A 21,733-nucleotide genomic window follows, 5' to 3' on the forward strand; every position below is an offset into this window, starting at 1 on the left:
AGTTCGTCAATTGTTTGGAAGACGCATTATTTCACGTAATGGTGACATTTCATGGCCTGCGAGATCCCCTGATCTTAGTGTGTGCGACTTCTTCCTGTGTGGATATCCTAAAGGCAAGGGGTACCGTACACATCCTGCAACAATCCATGAACGGTAGGAGAACATTGAAAACGAAATCACTGCCATTCCCCAAGATTTGCTACACCGTGCATTCCAGAGTTTTCATAACAGACTGATAGAGTGTGAACGCCGAATGGGAGCACATCTTTTCGATGTCATCTTTAAAAAGTAAAGAGACAATTTTGGACGTTGTAAAGATATACTGAATAATGGCATACTGAATACATTCACTTTCGTTAATAAACTACTAGTTTTATGAATTTATTCATGGAAATGACGTTATTTCGAAACTTCCCGTTTCCCTGCGCCACCCTGTACCTTGTGAAACCAGTTGGCCCACTGTGCGCCTTTATTGCTCATACTTCCTGTGAAAAAGAAGAATTACCTTGAGAGGAAGCTCAATGGCGGTGCAGGCTAGAGGAGCGACGCGTCCGCTACGGAACAGGCCGAGGTGCGGCACCATGGGCACGAGTATGGAGTCGCCGACGCGGCCACTCCGCTGGAAGTGCGCCGTCTGCTGCGGCGATAAAAAGGCCAGCGTGCCGGTGCGCTCCAGGTCCCGCCAGTGGCTCAGCACGCCCGCGTCAGTGCGGATCTCCAGCGCCTGTGCGCCTGCAACCACATTACATTAGTCGTATTCCGCGGAGACTCGAATCAATCAAAGACACACGTTTTTAATTTTAGTGCAATACAGTGAAATGATGTAAACTGACGGAGGAGGGAGGAGAAACGTAAGGAAAGGGAAGGGACTGTTGATATCGACTGCATGAGGCTGCGTGCGGCATCAGCGGAGGCGAGTGAAAATGTGTACCGAACTAGGATTCGAAACCGGGATCTCTTGCTTACTTGACAGTTGCGTTAATCATTGCGCCACTCGAACACAGCGTTTATCACACCTGCGCTAACGATCTCGGTACACCTCTCGACCGACCCACATTCCCACCTATCGCCGCTTATCCGCAGTCCCTGTCTATGTTTAACATACTTGCTACTTAGAGATTCCCGTAGGAGTTCTGACGTACACTACTAGCCATTAAAATTGCTACAGACGCGAAATTTAACCGACAGGAAGAAGATGCTGTCATATGCAAATGATTAGCTTTCAGAGCATTCACACAAGGTTGGCGCCGGTGGTGACACCTACAACGTGCTGACATGAGGAAAGTTTTTAACTGGTTTCTCATACACAGACAGCAATTGAACGGCGTTGCCTGGTGAAACGTTGTTGTGATGCCTCGTGTGAGGAGGAGAAATGCGTACCATCACGTTTCCGACTTTGATAAAAGTCAGATTGTAGCCTGTCGCGATTGCGGTTTATCGTATTGTGACATTACTGCTCGCCTTAGTCGAGATCTAATGACTGTTAGCAGAATATGGAATCAGTGGGTTCAGGGGGGTAATACAGAACGCTGTTCTGGACCCCAACGGCCTCGTATCACTAGCAGTCGAGATGACAGGCATCTTATCCGCATGGCTGTAACAGATCGTGCAGCCACGTCTCAGTCCCTGAGTCAACAGATGGGGACGTTTGCAAGACAACAACCATCTGCACCAACAGTTCGACGACATTTGCAGCAGCCATGACTGTGGTTACCCTTGACGCTGCATCGCAGACAGGAGCCCCTGCGATGGTGTACTCAACCACGAACCTGGGTGCACGAATGGCAAAACGTCATTTTTTTTTAGATGAATCCAGGTTCTGTTTACAGCATGGTTGCATCCGTGTTTGGTGACAGCGTGGTGAACGCACATTGGAAGCGTGTATTCGTCATCGCCATACTGGCACATCACCCGGCGTGATGGCATGGGGTGCCATTGATTACACGTCTCAGTCACCTCTTGTTCGCATTGACGGCACTTTGAACAGTGAACGGTACATTTCAGATGTGTTACGACCCGTGGCTCTACCCTTAATTTCATCCCTGCGAGACCCTACATCTCAGCAGGATAATGCACGACCACATGTTGCAGGTCCTGTAAGGGCCTTTCTGGATAGAGAAAATGTTCGACTGCTGCCCTGGCCAGCACATGCTCCAGATCTCTCACCAACTGGAAACGTCTGGTCAATGGTGGCCGAGCAACTGGCTCGTCACCACACGCCAGTCACTACTCTTGATGAACTGTGGTATCGTGTTGAAGCTGCATGGGCAGCTGTACCTGTGCACGCCATCCAAGCTCTGTTTGACTCCAAACCCGCGTCCGGCCATCCTGATTTAAGTTTTCCGTGATTTCCCTAAATCACTCCAGGTAAATGCCGGGATGGTTCCTCTGAACGGGCAAGGCTGACTTCCTTCCCCATTCTTCCCTAATCCAATGAGACCGATGACCACGCTGTCTGGTCTCCTTCCCCAAACAACCAATCTGTTTGACTCAATGCCTAGGCGTATCAGGGCCGTTATTACAGCCAGAGTTTGTTGTTCTGGGTACTGATTTCTCAGGATCTATGCACCCAAATTGCGTGAAAATGTAATCACATGTCAGTTCCAGTATAAGATATTTGTCCAATGAATGCCCGTTTATCATCAGAATTTCTTCTTGATGTAGCAATTTTAATGGCCAGTAGTGTAACTGAGCGTCTGCAATGAATGTCGTTGATTCATTGCCCATCGATGCAAAACAGTTATATCAATGTGTGGTGTCTGTCCTATTGGACATTACCGAAAAAACAGACACGGCGTATTCATATAACTGATTCGCCTACATGGTCAACGGATCCACCTTTTTCATTGTGGATGCACAAGTACGTCCGACCTCCAGCGGGAATCTCAGAGTTGCAAGCATGGTGGAAATGGACAGGGATTGCAGATAGGTGGCGCTCAATGGGAACGTGAGTCGGCTGTGAAACGTGCCAAGATAGTCCGCGTAGCGGCGATAGCAGTGTGTATCAAATGGCGCAGTGGTTAGGAACCTAGTAAGCAGGAGATCCTGGGTTCGAATCCCTGTCGGGTAAAAATTTTCGCTCGTCGCCGCTGATTCCACATAATGTCCCAATGCAGCAGACATCAGTAATCTCTTCCATTCCTTTCCTTTCTCCCCCTCTCCACCTTTAATTTACATATAATGTATCACAGCTACAGGTCCGAAAGAACAGATACCACGCACGCATTCTTATAAAGGAGCTTAGTGTTTCTGTTGAGCAACGTCAAGGGGTGGTAATCGCATATCCGTGAGTCACCACGAGACTTGTGGATGGGAATGACGAAACCATCGAGGAAAACTTCTGGGATCAGTACGAGAGGTGACGTAAGGTCCTGACAAATTTCCATCTACACGTACGAAATGTCCGATAAATCTCCAGTGGAATGCCGTCATTGCCAGGCGATCTGCTCGTAATACTCGCCTGGATAGTATCATGGACTTCGTCCTCTGTGACCTCAGCTAGTAGATTCATCATTGCATCCCCGCCTTAATGTTGGCAGGGTAGTGACTCTGTTCAGGGTACGGCATAACGTAATGTGCATGGAGGGAAGACCCTATATCGCGTTGAGAATCTAAACGCCGCCCATCACGGGTCGTAACAACATTAATCAAAGTCCTCTGACGGTGGCGTCATTCTGCTATCACATAAAACGTATACAGAAGCTCCTGCGCTAACTTGTCGTGTGTGTGCGCCCTTACCATAGCTCCTTCGAGGTAACGGCGAGAGAGAGATCTGAGCTGCACCTTGCCACGATTCGCCATATCCTGGCGCTCTGGTGGATTCGGCTTCATAGTACATTCCCAGTGAATGATGAAATAGAATTCCTGGATTCGTCATTGCCACACCGCGACCTCCCTTCAGTAACAATCAAGGCTGGGAAGGCTCTGTGCAAAGCACCCACCATGACAAGACAGACTGATATGCATCGCGGCCTTGAACACAGGCTGTCCACGTGCTCTCGACGATCTTCCGGCAGTCGAGTGAAGTAAGGTGGGTTGTGTTCAGTTTCCATGGTCCACAGCTGCACCACACCCTTTGACGGCAGAGATTAATGGCACAGATATATGCGCCATGCTCAGAGAACGCAGTGGGACAGACTTCAGCAGCCTGCACCCCACTGATAATATCGTGTGAAATGTAAACGCGATCGAGGCGGCTGGAAGAATAGCTAGTGAAATTATAAGCCCAGGGGGATCACCATGAACATCCTCCCAGGAATCCACAATACCGAGGAGCTGGAGAATTGGAATGTTCACGTTTGTGATTCGAACTAAATGGCACATAGACGTTGATGATACTGACGCCACAAAACGTGCATCATGGAGATAGGCAACTGTATCAGCGAGGACACCAGCATGTAGGACGATCGCCACCCCACTACCAGTAGGGGCACCCCACTACCAGTAGAGGATGCATGGGAGACATGTGTCGTACAACCATGGGGAGCACAGAAAGTTGCAACGTGCATCTCCTGAAGGAGAGAAACGTCAATGCCCACAGCATGCAGCATGTCATGTAGTTAAACCAGTTTGTGGCGTACATGAATGGTATTGACATTGACTGCAGCTATGCGATACGTCTGAAAAGCTGCCACGAGGAAAGGTGACAAACACGGGGAAGCACAAGGAGGTCCCTGTTAGGCCCATGTGGAGGGGCACAGCACTATGTTGGGGAGGGAGCCGGCCCTCCAAAGGGGAGTACATCGCTCTGTACACCTCCAAAACGTCCGTCCTCAGCATCGACATGGTCCGCCCATGAGAGAGATGTCTCACAAGGTCTGTTCAGTGGAACACTACCAGGAATGCGGCCACAGGTAGAGCCAGACAAAGAAAGGGAGGCAACCGCATCAGACGCAGGTGGGGGAAGGTCAGTGACTGGAGGTGGACACTGAGACTGGAGAGTGGCGAGGAAAGATGTCGCGTAGCCAGGTGCTAGGGCTTCAGAGAACAGCACATCATCAGTAGCAGGGTCGTCATCCCATGCACACATCCAATGGAGGCAGTCATCAGGAGGGGTACAGAGTTGTCTCTTCCGTTTCCACAGCAACCGTTGCTTCCTAATATGTTGTTCCGTGTCGGATGGCGGACGGCTATTGTCCGACATGTGGCCAGACGGCAGAAAAGCGTTGGTCGGTACAGCTTCACGATTAACAACTATGAGATGGGGACGGACGGCTTGCGTAGGCTGACGGCCATGGTCCGTTGGTACTGCCTCCATCGGCAGTGTAGCAGACACAGACACACCGTGTTGTCAAGAGGAGTCATCGCTGGTGCCAACTGATTCAGAGTGGGCGCAGCATGCAACCCGGCCGTGGACTCATAAGACAGAGCCAACACCATGGGCTCCGCAAGCAGAGAGACGTCGCTGGCCAATGTCTGAACCAGTGTACGTCGGAGTCATTCAGAATGGACATGTCCTTTCTGGGCACAACCTGAACAAGTGCGCGGCTTGCCATCGTACACGACGACAGCTCGGAAACCGGCAGTTACCAAGTAGGGAGGCACATGCTTCCTCAGTTCAGTTTTTGCTTGCTGGACACCGTTGAGGACACAGTAAGGTTCAAATGGCTCTGAGCACTATGGGATTTAACTTCTGAGGTCATCAGTCCACTAGAACTTAGAACTACTTAAACCTAACTAACCTAAGGACACCACACACATCCATGCCCGAGGCAGGATTCGAACCTGCGACCGTAGAGGTCGCGCGGTTCGAGACTGAAGCACTTAGAACCACTCGGCCACACCGGCCGGCGACACAGTATGTTTCGAACGTCTTCCACGTCTCAGCAACGTGACTGACGACGTTTCCATAAGGTTTACAGGCGGCCACAGGCGGCCACCACAGTGTCCGCAACGTTCGGAGGCCAAAACCAGCGTGATCAAACACGATAGCTCGTATATAACCGTCAGAGTATCGGAACTTGAGATCGTTAGTAGCATGGCGCCGCACAACGTTAGCGCTCAGCTTTTCATTCTCCAGATTTATGTACACAGTGGTCCTAAGGATCGAAAACTGAATGCCGAGAAAATCTTACGGCGGGAGATGCATTTCGTCCCGTGTAAACCGGTCAAGTTCATACGCTTTGAGTCATTCGTGATCCAAAGGAAACATTAATTCAATTGTGACTTGGCGGAAGGAAAACACCATGACGGTTGGTGGAATCGGACACGAAGACACGCCGCCGCGCATAAGTACACAATCGCGCGCCCGTTCGCAAGTAGCACAACAGGCGAGAAGCAAGCAAGGCGTGCTCGCATCAGCGCTGCCGAAAGCAGTCACTGAGCCATCCGGACACAGGGGTCATTGCAACTGATCGGACTACCCTAACATGCTTCCCGTCAGACCAAAATTCTCAAGTTATCGACACACTAGTAACGTAATGCCCCTTGGTCATCATTCTCATTACTCACGGCGCCGGCCGCAGTGACCCAGCGGTTCTAGGTGGTTCAGTCCGGGACCGTGCTGCTGCTACGGTCGCAGGTTCGAATCCTGCCTCGGGCAAGGAAGCGTGTGATGTCCATAGGTTCGTTAGGTTTAAATAGTAGGGGACTGATGACCTCAGATGTTAAGTCCCATAGCGCTTACAACCTTTTTTTTAGTCACGCCAGTTTGCTGATTCCCATGATGGAGTAGCAGCTGAGCAGCGGACCTAACCGGCACCTGAGCCCTGCACCCTGCGTAGCTTTCAGAGGACACTTTCGTCGCAAATACAATAAAACTGGCTTAGTCTCCATAGGACGCTCTTTGGAGCATCGCTAACAAGCACACGCTGCTAAATGTTTCACAGCACTAAGCGGGTCTCTCTCGTTCTTTAATGGGGCATTTCAGTGTCAGGGGCCCGTTCTCGTTGGATGACCCCGTGCACTGTAGGCTGTTCTCTTCCACCGCAGCCAGCCGGTGTGGCCGAGGGGTTCTAGGCGCTATAGACTAGGACTGCGCGACTGCTACGGTCGCAGGTTCGAATCCTGCCTCGGGCATGGATGTGTGTGATCTCCTTAGGTTAGTTAGATTTAAGTAGTTCTAAGTTCTAGGGGACTGATGACCTCAGATGTTAAGTCCCATAGTGCTCAGAGCCATTTGAACCATTTCGCTGAGGTCATCGGGTCCCTAGGCTTACACACTACTTAATCTAACTTAAACTATCTTACGCTAAGGACAACACACACATCCATGCCCTAGGGAGGACTCGAACTTCCGATGGGGGGAGCCGCGCGAACCAAGGCAAGGCGCCATAGACTGCACGTCTACCCCGCGCAGCCCAGCAGCTACGTGGAACACAAAATGGTTCAAATAGCTCTGAGCACTATGGGACTTAATTTCTAAGGTCATCAGTCCCCTAGAACTTAGAACTACTTAAACCTAACTAACCCAAGGACATTGCACACATCCATGCCCTAGGCAGGATTCGAACCTGCGACCGTAGCGGTCGTGTGGTTCCTGACTGTAGCACCTAGAACTGCTCGGCCACCCCGGCCGGCTGTGGAACACAACTTCGTAGGGTTTCGTAATGTTCATAATACACATCTACACTTGCCTCATAAAGCTAAACAAGACATTTGTAGAACGCCACTCCCCCGCCACATATCACACAAAACTAGCAGGGGACCACACATCACTGTATGTATGCAACAAAACAGATTACACCAATCTCCTCAACTTCTTCAAAGTTAAGGGGATCGAGTATCATACATACAGAACCCATGAAAAAAAAAACCTCAAATGTCCACTGATGAGCCAAAACATTATGACCACCTTCTTAATAGCTTGTTTACCGTCTTTTGAAGGAAATACATCACTGATTCTGCGTATCAGAGATCCGACAGTTTGGTGGTTGGTTTGTGGAGGTACGTGGCATTAGATGCCTATGCAAAGGTCATGTAATTCGCGTACCGCTGATTTGTGTACGCGGTGATGGCGCCCGATAGCGACCCAAATGGGTTCCGTAGAATTTACGTCAGGCGAATTTGGTTGCTGAGACATCAACATCAGTTCACTTTACTGCTCCTCAAACCACTGTAGCACAGTTCTGGCTTCGAGACACGGACATGCTGATGAGATATGACATCGCGTTCAGGTAAGACATCAAGCATGAAGGGATTCAGTTGGTTCGCAGCTGTTTGCGAATCTTCGATTACTACCACAGGTCCCATGCAAGAGAGGGGAATGTCTCCCATAGCATAATACTGCTCCCACCAGCCTGCGACCGTGCACCTTTTGAGCCGCCATTCACCTCAATGACAGCGTTTTTAGAGACGACCATAGACCTAGTGTAGCGAGAATGTGATTCACCTGAAGGGCCGACACGTTTTCACTGATCGATGAACGAATCCTATAGTCCTGACGATGTCATTGGGTCAACATGTTAACACATAGGGGTGGTCTGCAGCGAAGCTCCATGTTCAACAAAGTACGATGGACAATGTTCCCTGAAACACTTGTGCGTACACCAGCATTGCGCTCTTTCGTCAGAAATGCCATTGATGACTATCTGTCCTACTTTACAGACCAGGCAAGCCTCCAAATCCCACGCTCTGTGAAGAGTCGTTGGCGTCCAACCATTTGGTGTCTAGTGGTAGTTTCACTGTCCTTCTTCCTCTTTCTGTAGGTACTCGCTACACAAGTACGTGTGCATTCGACCAGCTTCGCCGTTTTCGAGATACTCGCTTATAGGCTCTGCGTAATAATAATCCTCTGTGCTTTGACAAAGCCGCTTATCTCATTCGATTCTCCCATTTGCAGCCCATATCTTCGCTAGGGTGATCCTCTGCCCGTGTCTGCTCCGCTTACATACACTCCTGGAAATTGAAATAAGAACACCGTGAATTCATTGTCCCAGGAAGGGGAAACTTTATTGACACATTCCTGGGGTCAGATACATCACATGAACACACTGACAGAACCACAGGCACATAGACACAGGCAACAGAGCATGCACAATGTCGGCACTAGTACAGTGTATATCCACCTTTCGCAGCAATGCAGGCTGCTATTCTCCCATGGAGACGATCGTAGAGATGCCATTTCCACCTGGCGCCTCAGTTGGACCAGCGTTCGTGCTGGACGTGCAGACCGCGTGAGACGACGCTTCATCCAGTCCCAAACATGCTCAATGGGGGACAGATCCGGAGATCTTGCTGGCCAGGGTAGTTGACTTACACCTTCTAGAGCACGTTGGGTGGCACGGGACACATGCGGACGTGCATTGTCCTGTTGGAACAGCAAGCTCCCTTGCCGGTCTAGGAATGGTGGAACGATGGGTTCGATGACGGTTTGGATGTACCGTGCACTATTCAGTGTCCCCTCGACGATCACCAGAGGTGTACGGCCAGTGTTGGACATCGCTCCCCACACCATGATGCCGGGTGTTGGCCCTGTGTGCCTTGGTCGTATGCAGTCCTGATTGTGGTGCTCACCTGCACGGCGCCAAACACGCATACGACCATCATTGGCACCAAGGCAGACGCGACTCTCATCGCTGAAGACGACACGTCTCCATTCGTCCCTCCATTCACGCCTGTCGCGACACCACTGGAGGCGGGCTGCACGATGTTGGGGCGTGAGCGGAAGACGGGCTAACGGTGTGCGGGACCGTAGCCCAGCTTCATGGAGACGGTTGCGAATGGTCCTCGCCGATACCCCAGGAGCAACAGTGTCCCTAATTTGCTGGGAAGTGGCGGTGCGGTCCCCTACGGCACTGCGTACGATCCTACGGTCTTGGCGTGCATCCGTGCGTAGCTGCGGTCCGGTCCCAGGTCGACGGGCACGTGCACCTTCCGCCGACCACTGGCGACAACATCGATGTACTGTGGAGACCTCACGCCCCACGTGCTGAGCAATTCGGCGGTACGTCCACCCGGCCTCCCGCATGCCCACTATACGCCCTCGCTCAAAGTCCGTCAACTGCACATACGGTTCACGTCCACGCTGTCGCGGCATGCTACCAGTGTTAAAGACTGCGATGGAGCTCCGTATGCCACGGCAAACTGGCTGACACTGACGGCGGCGGTGCACAAATGCCGCGCAGCTAGCGCCATTCGACAGCCAACACCGCGGTTCCTGGTGTGTCCGCTGTGCCGTGCGTGTGATCATTGCTTGTACAGCCCTCTCGCAGTGTCCGGAGCAAGTATGGTGGGTCTGACACACCGGTGTCAATGTGTTCTTTTTTTCCATTTCCAGGAGTGTACTTTCATTACCACATCACATGCTCGCAACGCTACCAGGAGGCATTCAACATCACAGTGAGCTATAGTCATAATGTTCTGCCTTATCACAGTAGTCCGTGAAAGGAGTTGACATCAGAACCCTCAATGACATTCTACATGATGAATTCTCAGCTGTGTGTTCAGGCAAATCGCCACACGACTGTATACGAACTCGAGACACTCGAACAGTCCCTCATACTTAACCGGGAAAACTACAACCACAACCATAAGTGGAAACACAACACCCAAATGTTCAATTTTCAAACGTGTGTGAATTCCTAAGGGACCAAACTGCTGAGGTCATTGGTCCTTAGACTTACACACTGCTTAAACTAATTTATGCTGAGAACTACACACACACCCATGCTCGATAGAGGACTCAAACCTCCAGCGGGAGGGGCCGAGCAGTTCGTGACATGGCGCCTCCAACCACGCAGCCACAACCACCCAAAAATACTTCTAGCTAGGGACAATTAACCAGTTCACAGACAAAGTAAATACTGGTGAACCCCTGCCTTACAGCAAAACTAACTGGCCTTGCCTGCTGCAAATACCTAGCCGACCAACCGACAATGCAGCAAAGAGGTATTGCACACTAAAAGCAAACAATTCCAACCAAACTTCTTACACTGTGCGATCGATTTATGGCCAATCTACCACACATATAACAGCCTTGGCTTTTTACAGGTACATACGCTGCAGCTGGACCAGGAGAAGTCATAGGTATCCAGCCCAGTAGTACTCGTACCCCTCCTCGATAGGACTTGTTGCGGCCACACATAGTAAGCATTGCTTCACGCAGTGGAGAATGGCAAAACAGAGGCACGGCGACGACGAAGGCGTTGCGAAGTAGGCAGGCACAAATAGCCTTGCTGACAGCAGCAGTCTACCAACAGACTGACGCAAGGACGCACACAGACCGAGCGGAGCCTGGAGAGTGCTGAGTAAGGGGAAGTGAGACCAACATGCTAAGTTACGCAGCAATATACTGTGGGAGTAATAAGACAAAGCTACCACCAAGGGTAAAAAACATCCTCCTGTCGGATATAAATGGCGACGCGGCTCCGTGGGCGTGCCGTACTGGGGTGCCGAGTTCATCTCAACCACAGGGCATCCTGGCTTCAGCGGCGCTCTGGTGGCCTGAGGCTCCCGAGTGCTAAAAGCGGCACGCGTTGCGAGCATTGTCGGAGAATCTACACAGCAGCAGCCAGGCGGAGGGATCCGCAGGGCTGGGCAGCGACGACGAGGGAGAAATTGTAAAGAAAGTTCAATAAATAATTGTAAAACTCCACGCCGTCTCAGTGTTTGGCGCAGCCACTGTGTCTGCTACTAACAAGTGGTGCAGAAGTCGTAACAGACTGAAACTCTTGCTGACGACCAAAGCTATCACAACCGTACCGAGCACTGCACGATACCCAAAACTAACAACAACCTCACCCTTGCACAATCTGTCGCAGGTAGCAGGAAACCACTACTGCTCTTACTAGCCGTCCAGACTATCGCAGAGCTTTTTTTCCCCTTAGTGTGTGCCATGGCACTTTTTCCCCCTTTAACTTAAAACCACTACCCTACGTTTGCTTTTCTACCACTTCTATATCCTCGATGTGCGAATGTAGGTGACAGTAGAACTTGTGTGATGGTCACTACGTCGGTGTGGGTGTAGAAGGACTGCACACTTTTATAGAAAGGAAAAAGAAAAGGAGAGAAAGAAAAGGAAGAAAAGCCAGTTCCTGTAGGAGATCGAGCCTGTTGTGCATATGCGCTGAAGAGATCATTGGTTGTCTCGTCTTAATTATACAGATACGAGGGTGAGTCAAATGAAAAACCTAAAATATATTTTTAAATACTATTTATTGCGCAGAAGTGGTACAAAGCTGTATCACTTTTCAACATAATCTCCCCCTCGCTCAATGCAAGTCCTCCAGCACTTACAAAATGCATAAATTCCTTTAGCTAAAAATTATTTTGATAGTCCGCGTAACCACTCACGCACCGCGTGGCGTACCTCTTCATCAGAACGGATCTTCTTTCCTCCCATTGCGTCTTTGAGTGCTCCAAACATATGGAAATCACTTGGAGCAAGGGCTGGTGAGTACGCTGGATGAGGAAGAAACTCAAAATGCAGGTCTGTGATTGTTGCAACTGTTATACGGGAAGTGTGGGGCCTTGCATTGTCATGCTGCAAAAGGACACCAGCTGCAGCAATTCACGTCGCTTTGACTAGATTGCAGGCTGCAGCTGATTTTTTAGGAGATCTGTGTATGATGAACTGGTGACAGTGGTCACTCTAGACATGTAATACTCCAAAATGACGCCTTTTTCGTCCAAAAAGAGAATCAGCATAACCTTCCCTGCTGATGGTTCAGTTCGAAACTTCTTTGGTTTTGGTGATGAGGAATGGCGCCATTCCTTGGTCGCTCTCTTCGTTTCTGGTTGGTGGAAGTGAACCCAGGTTTCGTCCCCAGTAACGATTCTTGCAAGAAAGCCATCACCTTCTCGTTCAAAGCGCCGAAGAAGTTCTTCACAAGCATCAACACGTCGTTCTCTCATTTCAAGAGTCAGCTGCCGCGGCACCCATCTTGCAGACACTTTGTGAAACTGGAGCACATCATGCACAATGTGGTGTGCTGACCAATGACTAATCTATAAACATGCTTCAATGTCATTCAGTGTCACTCGGCGGTTTTCCTTCACTATGGCTTCAACTGCTGCAATGTTCTGTGGAGTCACAACTCGTTGTGCCTGAGCTGGACGAGGAGTATCTTCCACTGAAGTCACACCATTTGCGAACTTCCTACTCCATTCGTAGACTTGCTGCTGTGACAAACCGTACTGAACCTTTATTCGTCGATGAATTTCAATAGGTTTCACACCTTCACTACGCAAAAACCGAATAACAGAACGCTGTTCTTCTTTGGTGCAAGTCGCAAGTGGGGCGGCCATCTTTATACTGATACTGCGACGGTATGTGTGCATCTGCACTATGCTGCCACCTACAGGCCATTCTGCACGCTGTTTGTAGCACGCTTACCAACTTACAGGATTGCGGCGCGAAATTTCGATTTGTTATTACAAATTTAAGGCTTTCACTTGACTCACCCTCGCATCTGTGGTGTCTGTGTCTATAAGTGAGTGGTTCTTTACCCCACAGTAATTCTTTCCAGACTGTAAATGATACGTGTATCAAATTTGATTGACATCTGTCTATGGATTCAGGAGACGCTGTGTAACATACATACATATGTATAACCACTTTTATAATGTGTATGGATAACGCAAAGGCTGAAGAGCGGCGAATTGGCCGCTAACAGCTCGTCGCCAATCAGGGTAATGTAAATAACAATGAATGATGCCAAAAAAGAAAATAAATTAAAATTATACTGATAACCGAAATAAGTTGATAATTGGTTTATTTTACCGATCCCCTGGCACAGATCATACAGTTGCTGAAACGTTCAAAGGAGACTTGAGTATCAAGTCCAGTAGGTACCTCACTCATATGGTTATAGTTGGTGGTGACTACAATCTACCCTCGATATGCTGGTGAAAATACATGTACAAAGACTGTGGTAAGTATAAACGTCGTCCATTATTGTATTAAATGCTTTCTTCGAAAATTATTTTGAGTAACTAGTTCAGGAAACGAAACTTCCTGGCAGATTAAAACTGTGTGCCTGACCGAGACTCGAACTGTGGACCTTTGCCTTTCGCGGGCAAGTGTTGTAGAGAGACGAAGTACTGGCAGAAGTAAAGCTGTGAGGAGGGGGCGTGAGTCATGCTTGGGTAGATCAGTTGGTAGAGGACTTGCACACCAAAGGCAAAGGTCCCGAGTTCGAGTCTCGGTCCGGCACACAGTTTTAATCTGCCAGGAAGTTTTATAGGAGCGCACACTCCGCTGCAGAGGGAAAATCTCATTCTGGAATTCAGGAAACGACTCGAAGTGTAAATGATTGCAAAAGTATACTTGACCTCTTAGCAACAAATAATTCGGAGCAAACAGGGAGGATCTTGACGGATACAGGGATTACTGACCCCGAGGTCGCTGTAGCGACACTGCATACAGTAACATATAAACCCATTAAAATAAATTCAGAATATATCTATTTAATTAAGCAGATAAAAACTCGCTTGGCGCCTTCCTAAGAAACAGTCTTCATTCCTTCTGAACTAACTGTGTGAGCATACATCAGATGTGGCTTAAATCCAAAGAAATAGTATCGAGAGAAATTGAGAGATTTATATCACATAAATTAATAAGAGAGAGAACTGATCCCTCATAGTATAAAAAGCAGGTCAGAACGCATTTGCAGAAGCAACGAGAAAAAACATGTCAAACTTTAAAAAAAACGCAAAATCTCCAGGGTTGTAGGATTTTTACAGAAGCTCGAAATTTAATGCGAACCTCAATGCAAGATGCTTGTAACAGTCTCCACGACGAAACACTGTCTCTAAATCTGGCAGAAAATCCAAAGAGATTCAGGTTGTATGTGAATACAATCAATACCTTCAGTGGGCGATAGCGATGATAATGTTACCGATGACAGTGCCACTAAAACCTAGCTACTAAATACGGTTTTCCAAAATTCCGTCACCAAGAAAGACGAAGCTAATATTCCAGAATTCGAATCAAGAACTGCTGCCAACATGAGTAACTTGGAAACAGATTTACTCGGTGTAGGAAAGCAACTCAAATAACATGATAAAGGTAAGTCTTCTGGTCCGCATTGTATACCAATTACTTTCCTCTCAGATTACGCTGATATAATAGTTCCATACGTTTCATCATATACAACAGTTCTCTAGACGAAAGATCCGTACGTAATGACAGGAAAGTAGCACAGTCACACTAGTATCCAAGAAAGAAAATAGGAGTAATCCGATGGATTAGAGACCCATATCACTGACGTCGATTTGCAGTAGGATTTTGGCACATATACTGTGTTCGATCATTATGAGCCAGCGGAAAAATGCTTCTATTAGAGCACAAAAAACGCGAATATGCACATGTTTATTAGAAGACTAACTAGAAAGTGGAGTATAAGCTGCTTTATTCTACCATCTTGCACGTTTAAAAATTTTTAACGTGCATTTCACCTCTGACTCCCGCAAACTCCCCTGACTATAATTCGCTCACACCCACTAGTCCATCGCTGTAAGTCGCTCGAACCCATCCACTCAAACTTATTCATTCTCACTGGCTCATTCAGCCCAACTCATTGTCAATATCTCTTGGTGTCTCTATAACTGTCATTGTTCTCTATATTTCGGCCACAGTCTCTGTCGTTCTGTCCTACTACTACTGTCTCCTCTTAATGTCATTGTCTCCCTTGCTCTCTCTTGCTGCTGCTATCTCATTCGTTCCTTCCAGCTGCTGATGACTCCTCTCACTGTCACCATCTTACTCTACCTCGTTATCACTGGCTCTCACTCACTTCTCTTGTTACTTCTTGCTCCTTCTCCTTCTTGCTTCTTCTCTTTATTCCTCTCACACTGGCACTGTCTCCTTCACTCTTTTCCTAGCTCTGTTCTATCAGTGTCAACTATGTTCCACTGCCACTGCCCTCCCCCCCCCCCCCCCTATCTCCCTCATGTCATTGTGTCTTTTGCTCTCTCTACATCACACACACTGTCCACCGTCTTCCATTATTACTTTTCCGTTTCTTTCCCACTGTCGCTTTCTCCTTCCCTCTCTGCATAAAAATATTGCTAATACGAGGTGCGAGAATAAAGTAATGAGAATGATTTTCTTTGCAAGATGTGGCAACCCTGCAGGCTTGTGTAGGCACAATATCTTTTGACCTTAGTCTATCAGCTGCTTCTAGTTCAAGTGGCACATCGATGCAACTGCTCAGTCGTGAGTTGTACTGTAATAAGTTAACACGTGTTTGTGTCTCTCATCACGGAAATGGAACTGCAGAATATTGCACAATGGTATGCCATTTCTTTTTGCGTTAAATTGGGTGAAAACGCAACAACTTACGGTAAGCTTCAGAAGGCTTTTGGAGAGGAGGTTATGTCAAGAGCTCAAGTTTTTCGTTGATATAAAATATTTAGTGAAGGCAGAACGAATTTTGAAGATGAAGACCGCAGTGGACGGCCATCAACCTCAGGGACAGATGTCAACTTGGCCAGGGTGCGTGAACTTGTACGACCTGATCGAAGATTATCCGTGAAAATGATTGCAGAAGAACTGAACATCAATCGAGAAATGGTTCATCTAATAATAACTGAAGATATTGGTATGAGAAAGAGTTGTGCAAAAATTGTCCCCAAAAATCTCACACCACAACGGCGAGTAACACAGAAAAATGTGGCAGCCGATCTGTTAGAGGAAACCGAAATCAATCCAGAATTGTTGAGTTGTGTTATCACTGGTGATGAAAGTTGGTTTTTTTCAGTACGATCCAGGGACAAAACGCCAAAGTTCGCAATGGCGCTCAAAGGGATCCCCCAGACCAAAAAAAGCTCGCATGTCAAAGTCAAAAGTGAAATGTATGCTTGTGTGCTTCTTTGATTCCAAGGAAATTGTTCATAAAGAGTGGGTGCCTCCTGGACAAACAGTTAACCTATATTACTACAAAGAAATTTTAGAAAGACTACGTAAAGGAGTTCTTCGTGTCCGTGCCAACGTGGTTGATAATTGGATTCTGCATCACGATAATGTGCCATCCCATACTGCTCTGTCAATACAGCAATTTTTAACCTCAAAACAAATTTCAGCACTACCACAGCCATCTTATTCGCCAGATATCGCTCCATGCGACGTTTTTCTATCTCCAAGAGTAAAAACGGCGGTCAAGGGACACCATTTTCAAACAACACAAGACGTCCATAAAGTTGTGACGAGGGTCTTGGAGGATATTACAGAAGATGAGTTCCAGAAATGTTACCGTCAATGGCAGAAGCACTGGAAAGAGTGTTTTCAATCAGAAAGGAACTACTTTGAAGGAGACAACACTAAACTTGACTAAAACGGTAAGCAACATTTTTTTTTCACATCAGTCTCATTACTTTATTGTCGCACCTCGTATGTTCGCATGCCAAACATTTTGGGAATTTTTTTAAGGTGTTAACGACGATAGAACGAGTCAGCTGGTATCTCAAGTTTCTGTCATTCTTTTAATAAACAGGATTATATTCACATTTTTAGGCATTTTTCGCCTGGTTCCGTCCTTTCCCCTGTTACAGCAGGGCATGTCACTCATATGAAAATAGCTGTATGGGTCAGTAAAATTTTGATAGTTTACTTATGTGAAATTGAAATAATGCAAAGCTATATAATGTGACACCTCACACCGGATATTATGTACACAAAAATTTCTAATGAGTGAGGTGGCGCAGTGGTTAGCACACTGGATTCCCATTCGGGAGGACGACCGTTCAAACCCGCGTCCGGCCATCCTGATTTAGGTTTTCCGTGATTTTCAGGCAAACGCCGGGATGGTTCCTTTGAAAGGGCACCACCAACTTCCTTCCCATCCGACCCTAACCGAATCGGGCGGATGACCTCGCTGTTTGGTCCTCTCCCGAAACCAACCAACCAGCAACAAAAATTCTGCATGTGCTTCAGTATTACAAGAACATGCGGTTCCCAGAAACTTTCTGATGATAACGGAGACACTCAACAGATCATTTCTCCATGCTACGTCACTTTATAAACTATGTTCTCGCCTCACACCGAATTTTACGTGCTATTTTAAGTGTACAAGTAGGGTAACTTTGAACCTGTGCGTCTCAGAAACGGAAAAGATATCAAGAAAATTGTCAAGAGTGTTCGAGATCTGGATCTTAGGATTACATCGTAAAAATACCAGTCATCTGCTATACATAATCATCTTGAAATCTGCAGCTTGGTTTTGGTACTCAAAAACCATATTTTGGGGTGTTTCTCGATAACGGATAAACATTTTTGCAAACGGGAAGATAGCAATTCTAGACAAACGCCTAGAGAATGTACCGTTAAAAGTTGATCAGTTTTCTGCTGTTATATATTATTTAGATTTTACGTACTTACTTTACCTGTGCAAGTAGTGTAGCTTTGAAACTCTGTATCTCGGAAACGGATAAAGAGATACAAAAAATTTTCAAGTTTATTAGAGATCGTGATCGTAGGAACATATCGTAAACGTTTTAGCCATTTGTTGTGCGTAGCCGTCTTGGAACCCACGGCTCGATTTTGATACCCAAAAACCATGTGTTTCGTGTTTTCTCAGGAGCCGCACATTAACTAAATGGTGCCTCTCTAATGCAAAAAGAACTAAACGATTTGCTCCATTTGCCTAAGCTAGAGGAAGTGTGTAAGATTTATATTTTGAACAGTTTACTATAGGATAGTTACAGTAGTACGTTCCTTCCGTCTGATGTACAAATTGTCCCTAGCCCAAGTACAAGAAAACATTTGACCCTCTCTTCCTATCACGAATAGTAACCAAGATATGCACCGGAAAAAATCTCACTTTTATACTAGGCATTTTGGAACATATTAGGAAGCGCATACTGTCGCTTGTGTACTGATTATCTCGAAGTAAACGATCTATTGACAAATAGTCAGTGCGGATTCAGAAAATATTCTTCCTTTGAAAAACAACTAGCTCTTTATATTCATAAAGTAAATGAGTGATATCTACAGGGAATCTCAAATTGATTCCACATTTCTGGATTTCAAGAAGGCTTTTGATACCATTCCTCACAAAGGCTTCTAATGAAATTGCGTGCCTATATAGTATCGTTCCAGTTGGGAGACTGGATTCGTGATTTCCTGTCAGATAAGTCACAGTTCACAGTAACTGACGGTATGTCATCGACTAAAAAGGAAGTGATATCTGGTGTTCACTAGGAAAGCGTTATAGGAGGTCTGCTGTTCATAATCTATATAAATGATTTAGGAGACAATCCGAGGAGCACTCTTAGATTTTTTGCAGATGATGCTGTCATTTACCGTCTAGTAAAGTCATCAGAAGATCAAAGCCAATTGAAAAATGATTTAGACGAGATATCTGTATGGCGTGAAAAGTAACTCTAAACAACGAAAAGTGTAAGGTCATCCACGTGAGTACTAAAAGGAACCCATTTTAAATTTAGGTCCTACGAAAAATAACGCAACTCTAAAGGCTGTCAGTACAAATAAATACCTAGTAATAATAATTACGAACAACTTAAGTTGGAACGATCACATAGACAATGATGTGGAGAAGGCGATCCAAAGACCACGTTTCATTGGCATAACATTTAGAAGATGCAAGAGATCCACTAAAGAGACTGCCTACAGTATGTTAGTCCGCCCCCTGCTAGAATCTTGTAGTGAGGTATAGGACTGACGGAGGAGTGAGAATATCGAAAAAGTTCAAAGAAGGGCAGATCGTTTTGTAGTATCGTGAATTAGGGGAGACAGTGTCACGGATACAATATGGAAGTTACAGTGGCAGTAATTAAAACAAAGGTGATTTTCGATCTTTTCACTCTCCAACTTTTTTCTTCGAATGCGTAAATATATCATTGATATCCATCTACATGGGTAGAAATATGGGTTCGAATAGAGAGATATATGTGTTCGTTTTTCCTGTGCGCTCATCAAGAGTGGAATGGTAGTGAAGTAGTGTGAAAGTGGTTCGATGAACCCTCTGCCAAGCACTTAGGTGTGAAGTGCAGATGCCATGTAGATGGAGGTGGTTCCTTCGAAAGGAAAAGACCAATTTTCTTTTTCATTGTTTCCCCAAACAAGCTTATGCTATGTGTGACCTCGTCGTCGGTGGGCCATGAACTCTAATATTACCTTCTTCAAAGTTTCCTACAATCATCAGTGGCATCGTTCACTGTGACTAATTTTGAGTAAAGGACTAGGTACGTAGATGGGGGGACACACTGGGCAGACTGCTCAAACTTCTTAGGATTATTTAACTCTAGTCATGGAAAAAATCAAATGCAAACAGTCAATTAATTCGGTTGTAGTTATACGTAACGACTGAATTATTAGTTCATTCTTTTGGGTGAAACCAGTCTACGGTAACAATCAAATCAATTGATTCAGTTGACAGAAGCCCTAATTTTCGGTTGGATTGTTCATTCGTTCTCTTGATTGAAATCTGTCCGCGTAACAAACCGAATGAAAACAGTCGATGCAGTCCGGTGAATTCAGACTGAGCGGAAACACTGGATCTTTAGCCATTGTTAAATCATTGTTCTTGACTGCACTCTGTTATCGCCAGTATTGGGACAAGAGCAGTTGTACGCCAAAGTAACGTTATCCAAGATCATGGCGATGACATCATCAACTGCCGTCAGTTGATGACGTCATCCAAGACGGTGGCCATGACATCAGCTGATGACACAAGTTCCGTTATCCAAGATAGCGGGAAAGTGCCACTCTCCCTGCCACGCCCCCTCTGGTGGGAAGTTCAAATTCTATCAGAACAATGCAACCTCTAATAACCTAAGAACATGGTGTGAAAGAAAGGTCGCTTGGGTGACCTCCACTAACGTAAGTCATCCACCTGACTGCCACCTCGTCCTAGGAAATGGCCGTAAGTTATAATTTTGGAGGTAAAGAAAGGTCACTTGGGCTATCTCTACTAACCTAAGAAAATGGAGGGAAAGAATGGGCATTTTGACTAACCTAAGTCACCCGACCGCCACTTCTTCCTAGGTATTGGTCAGAAAAGGACTCAGCCTGCACTGGGCTGCTGGAGAGAGGAAGGAGTGTACTTTGTTTATTTTGGGCAATTTATTTAGGAATGGAGTATATTTATCACAGTGATACAGAATACACGCTCTGACGTGTCACACAGAATGCCCCACCTAGCTATCGTTTCGGGTTTCTAGAGAAATAATTTCCAGTCTATATCTTCAGAATTATGGCGTGACCGGTACTGCTATTCAAGCGATATTGATATGTGCTTGATATCGATAAGTACTGCGATAATGGTACGATATTCTAGCAAACCATGCAAAATTAGATACGCTGTTGTATACCCAGAGTCTGGAGATGGGTGCAGAAAAGTGAGCAAGCAAGCAAGGAAGCAGGTCCAGACCAGAAACAGTAATGCGTTTGTGTCAAAGGGGTAAACAGGGCTAAATTTGTAGAACAGTTCTCAGAGTGAATTCGATCCACTGAGGGCAACACGTCATGCTTTGCGGGTGGATACCCACCACCCGACCTTGCGATAAATATCTACTGGTGATAGTATATGTAGTATCTACATCTACATGACTACTCTGCAATTCACATTTAAGTGCTTGGCAGAGGGTTCATCGAACCACAATCATACTATCTCTCTACTATTCCACTCCCGAACAGCGAGCGGGAAAAACGAACACCTAAATCTTTCTGTTCGAGCTCTGATTTCTCTTATTTTATTTTGATGATCATTCCTACCTATGTAGGTTGGGCTCAACAAAATATGCTGTCTGTCTTCACGGTATATGTGCAAATGATGTACAAGACCTGATTTTGTATGGCAAAGGATATTAATTGTGTATTTACAACATCGACATG

The 21,733-nt window shown here is 46.6% G+C and overlaps 1 protein-coding gene across 2 annotated transcripts in view; it reads right to left on the reverse strand.

Moving 5' to 3' along the window:
• The window catches only part of LOC126299187 (intracellular coagulation inhibitor 3-like), a 165,578-nt gene that overhangs the window by 38,548 nt on the left and 105,297 nt on the right, over positions 1-21,733 (reverse strand). For both annotated transcript variants that reach the window (XM_049990963.1, XM_049990964.1), the window contains exon 5: positions 506-732. In XM_049990963.1, the coding sequence (XP_049846920.1) occupies positions 506-732 (227 nt within the window). The remainder of the gene's footprint in view (positions 1-505; positions 733-21,733) is intronic.

This window comes from Schistocerca gregaria, chromosome X (genome assembly GCF_023897955.1).
Source record: "Schistocerca gregaria isolate iqSchGreg1 chromosome X, iqSchGreg1.2, whole genome shotgun sequence".
NCBI lineage: Eukaryota > Metazoa > Arthropoda > Insecta > Orthoptera > Acrididae > Schistocerca > Schistocerca gregaria.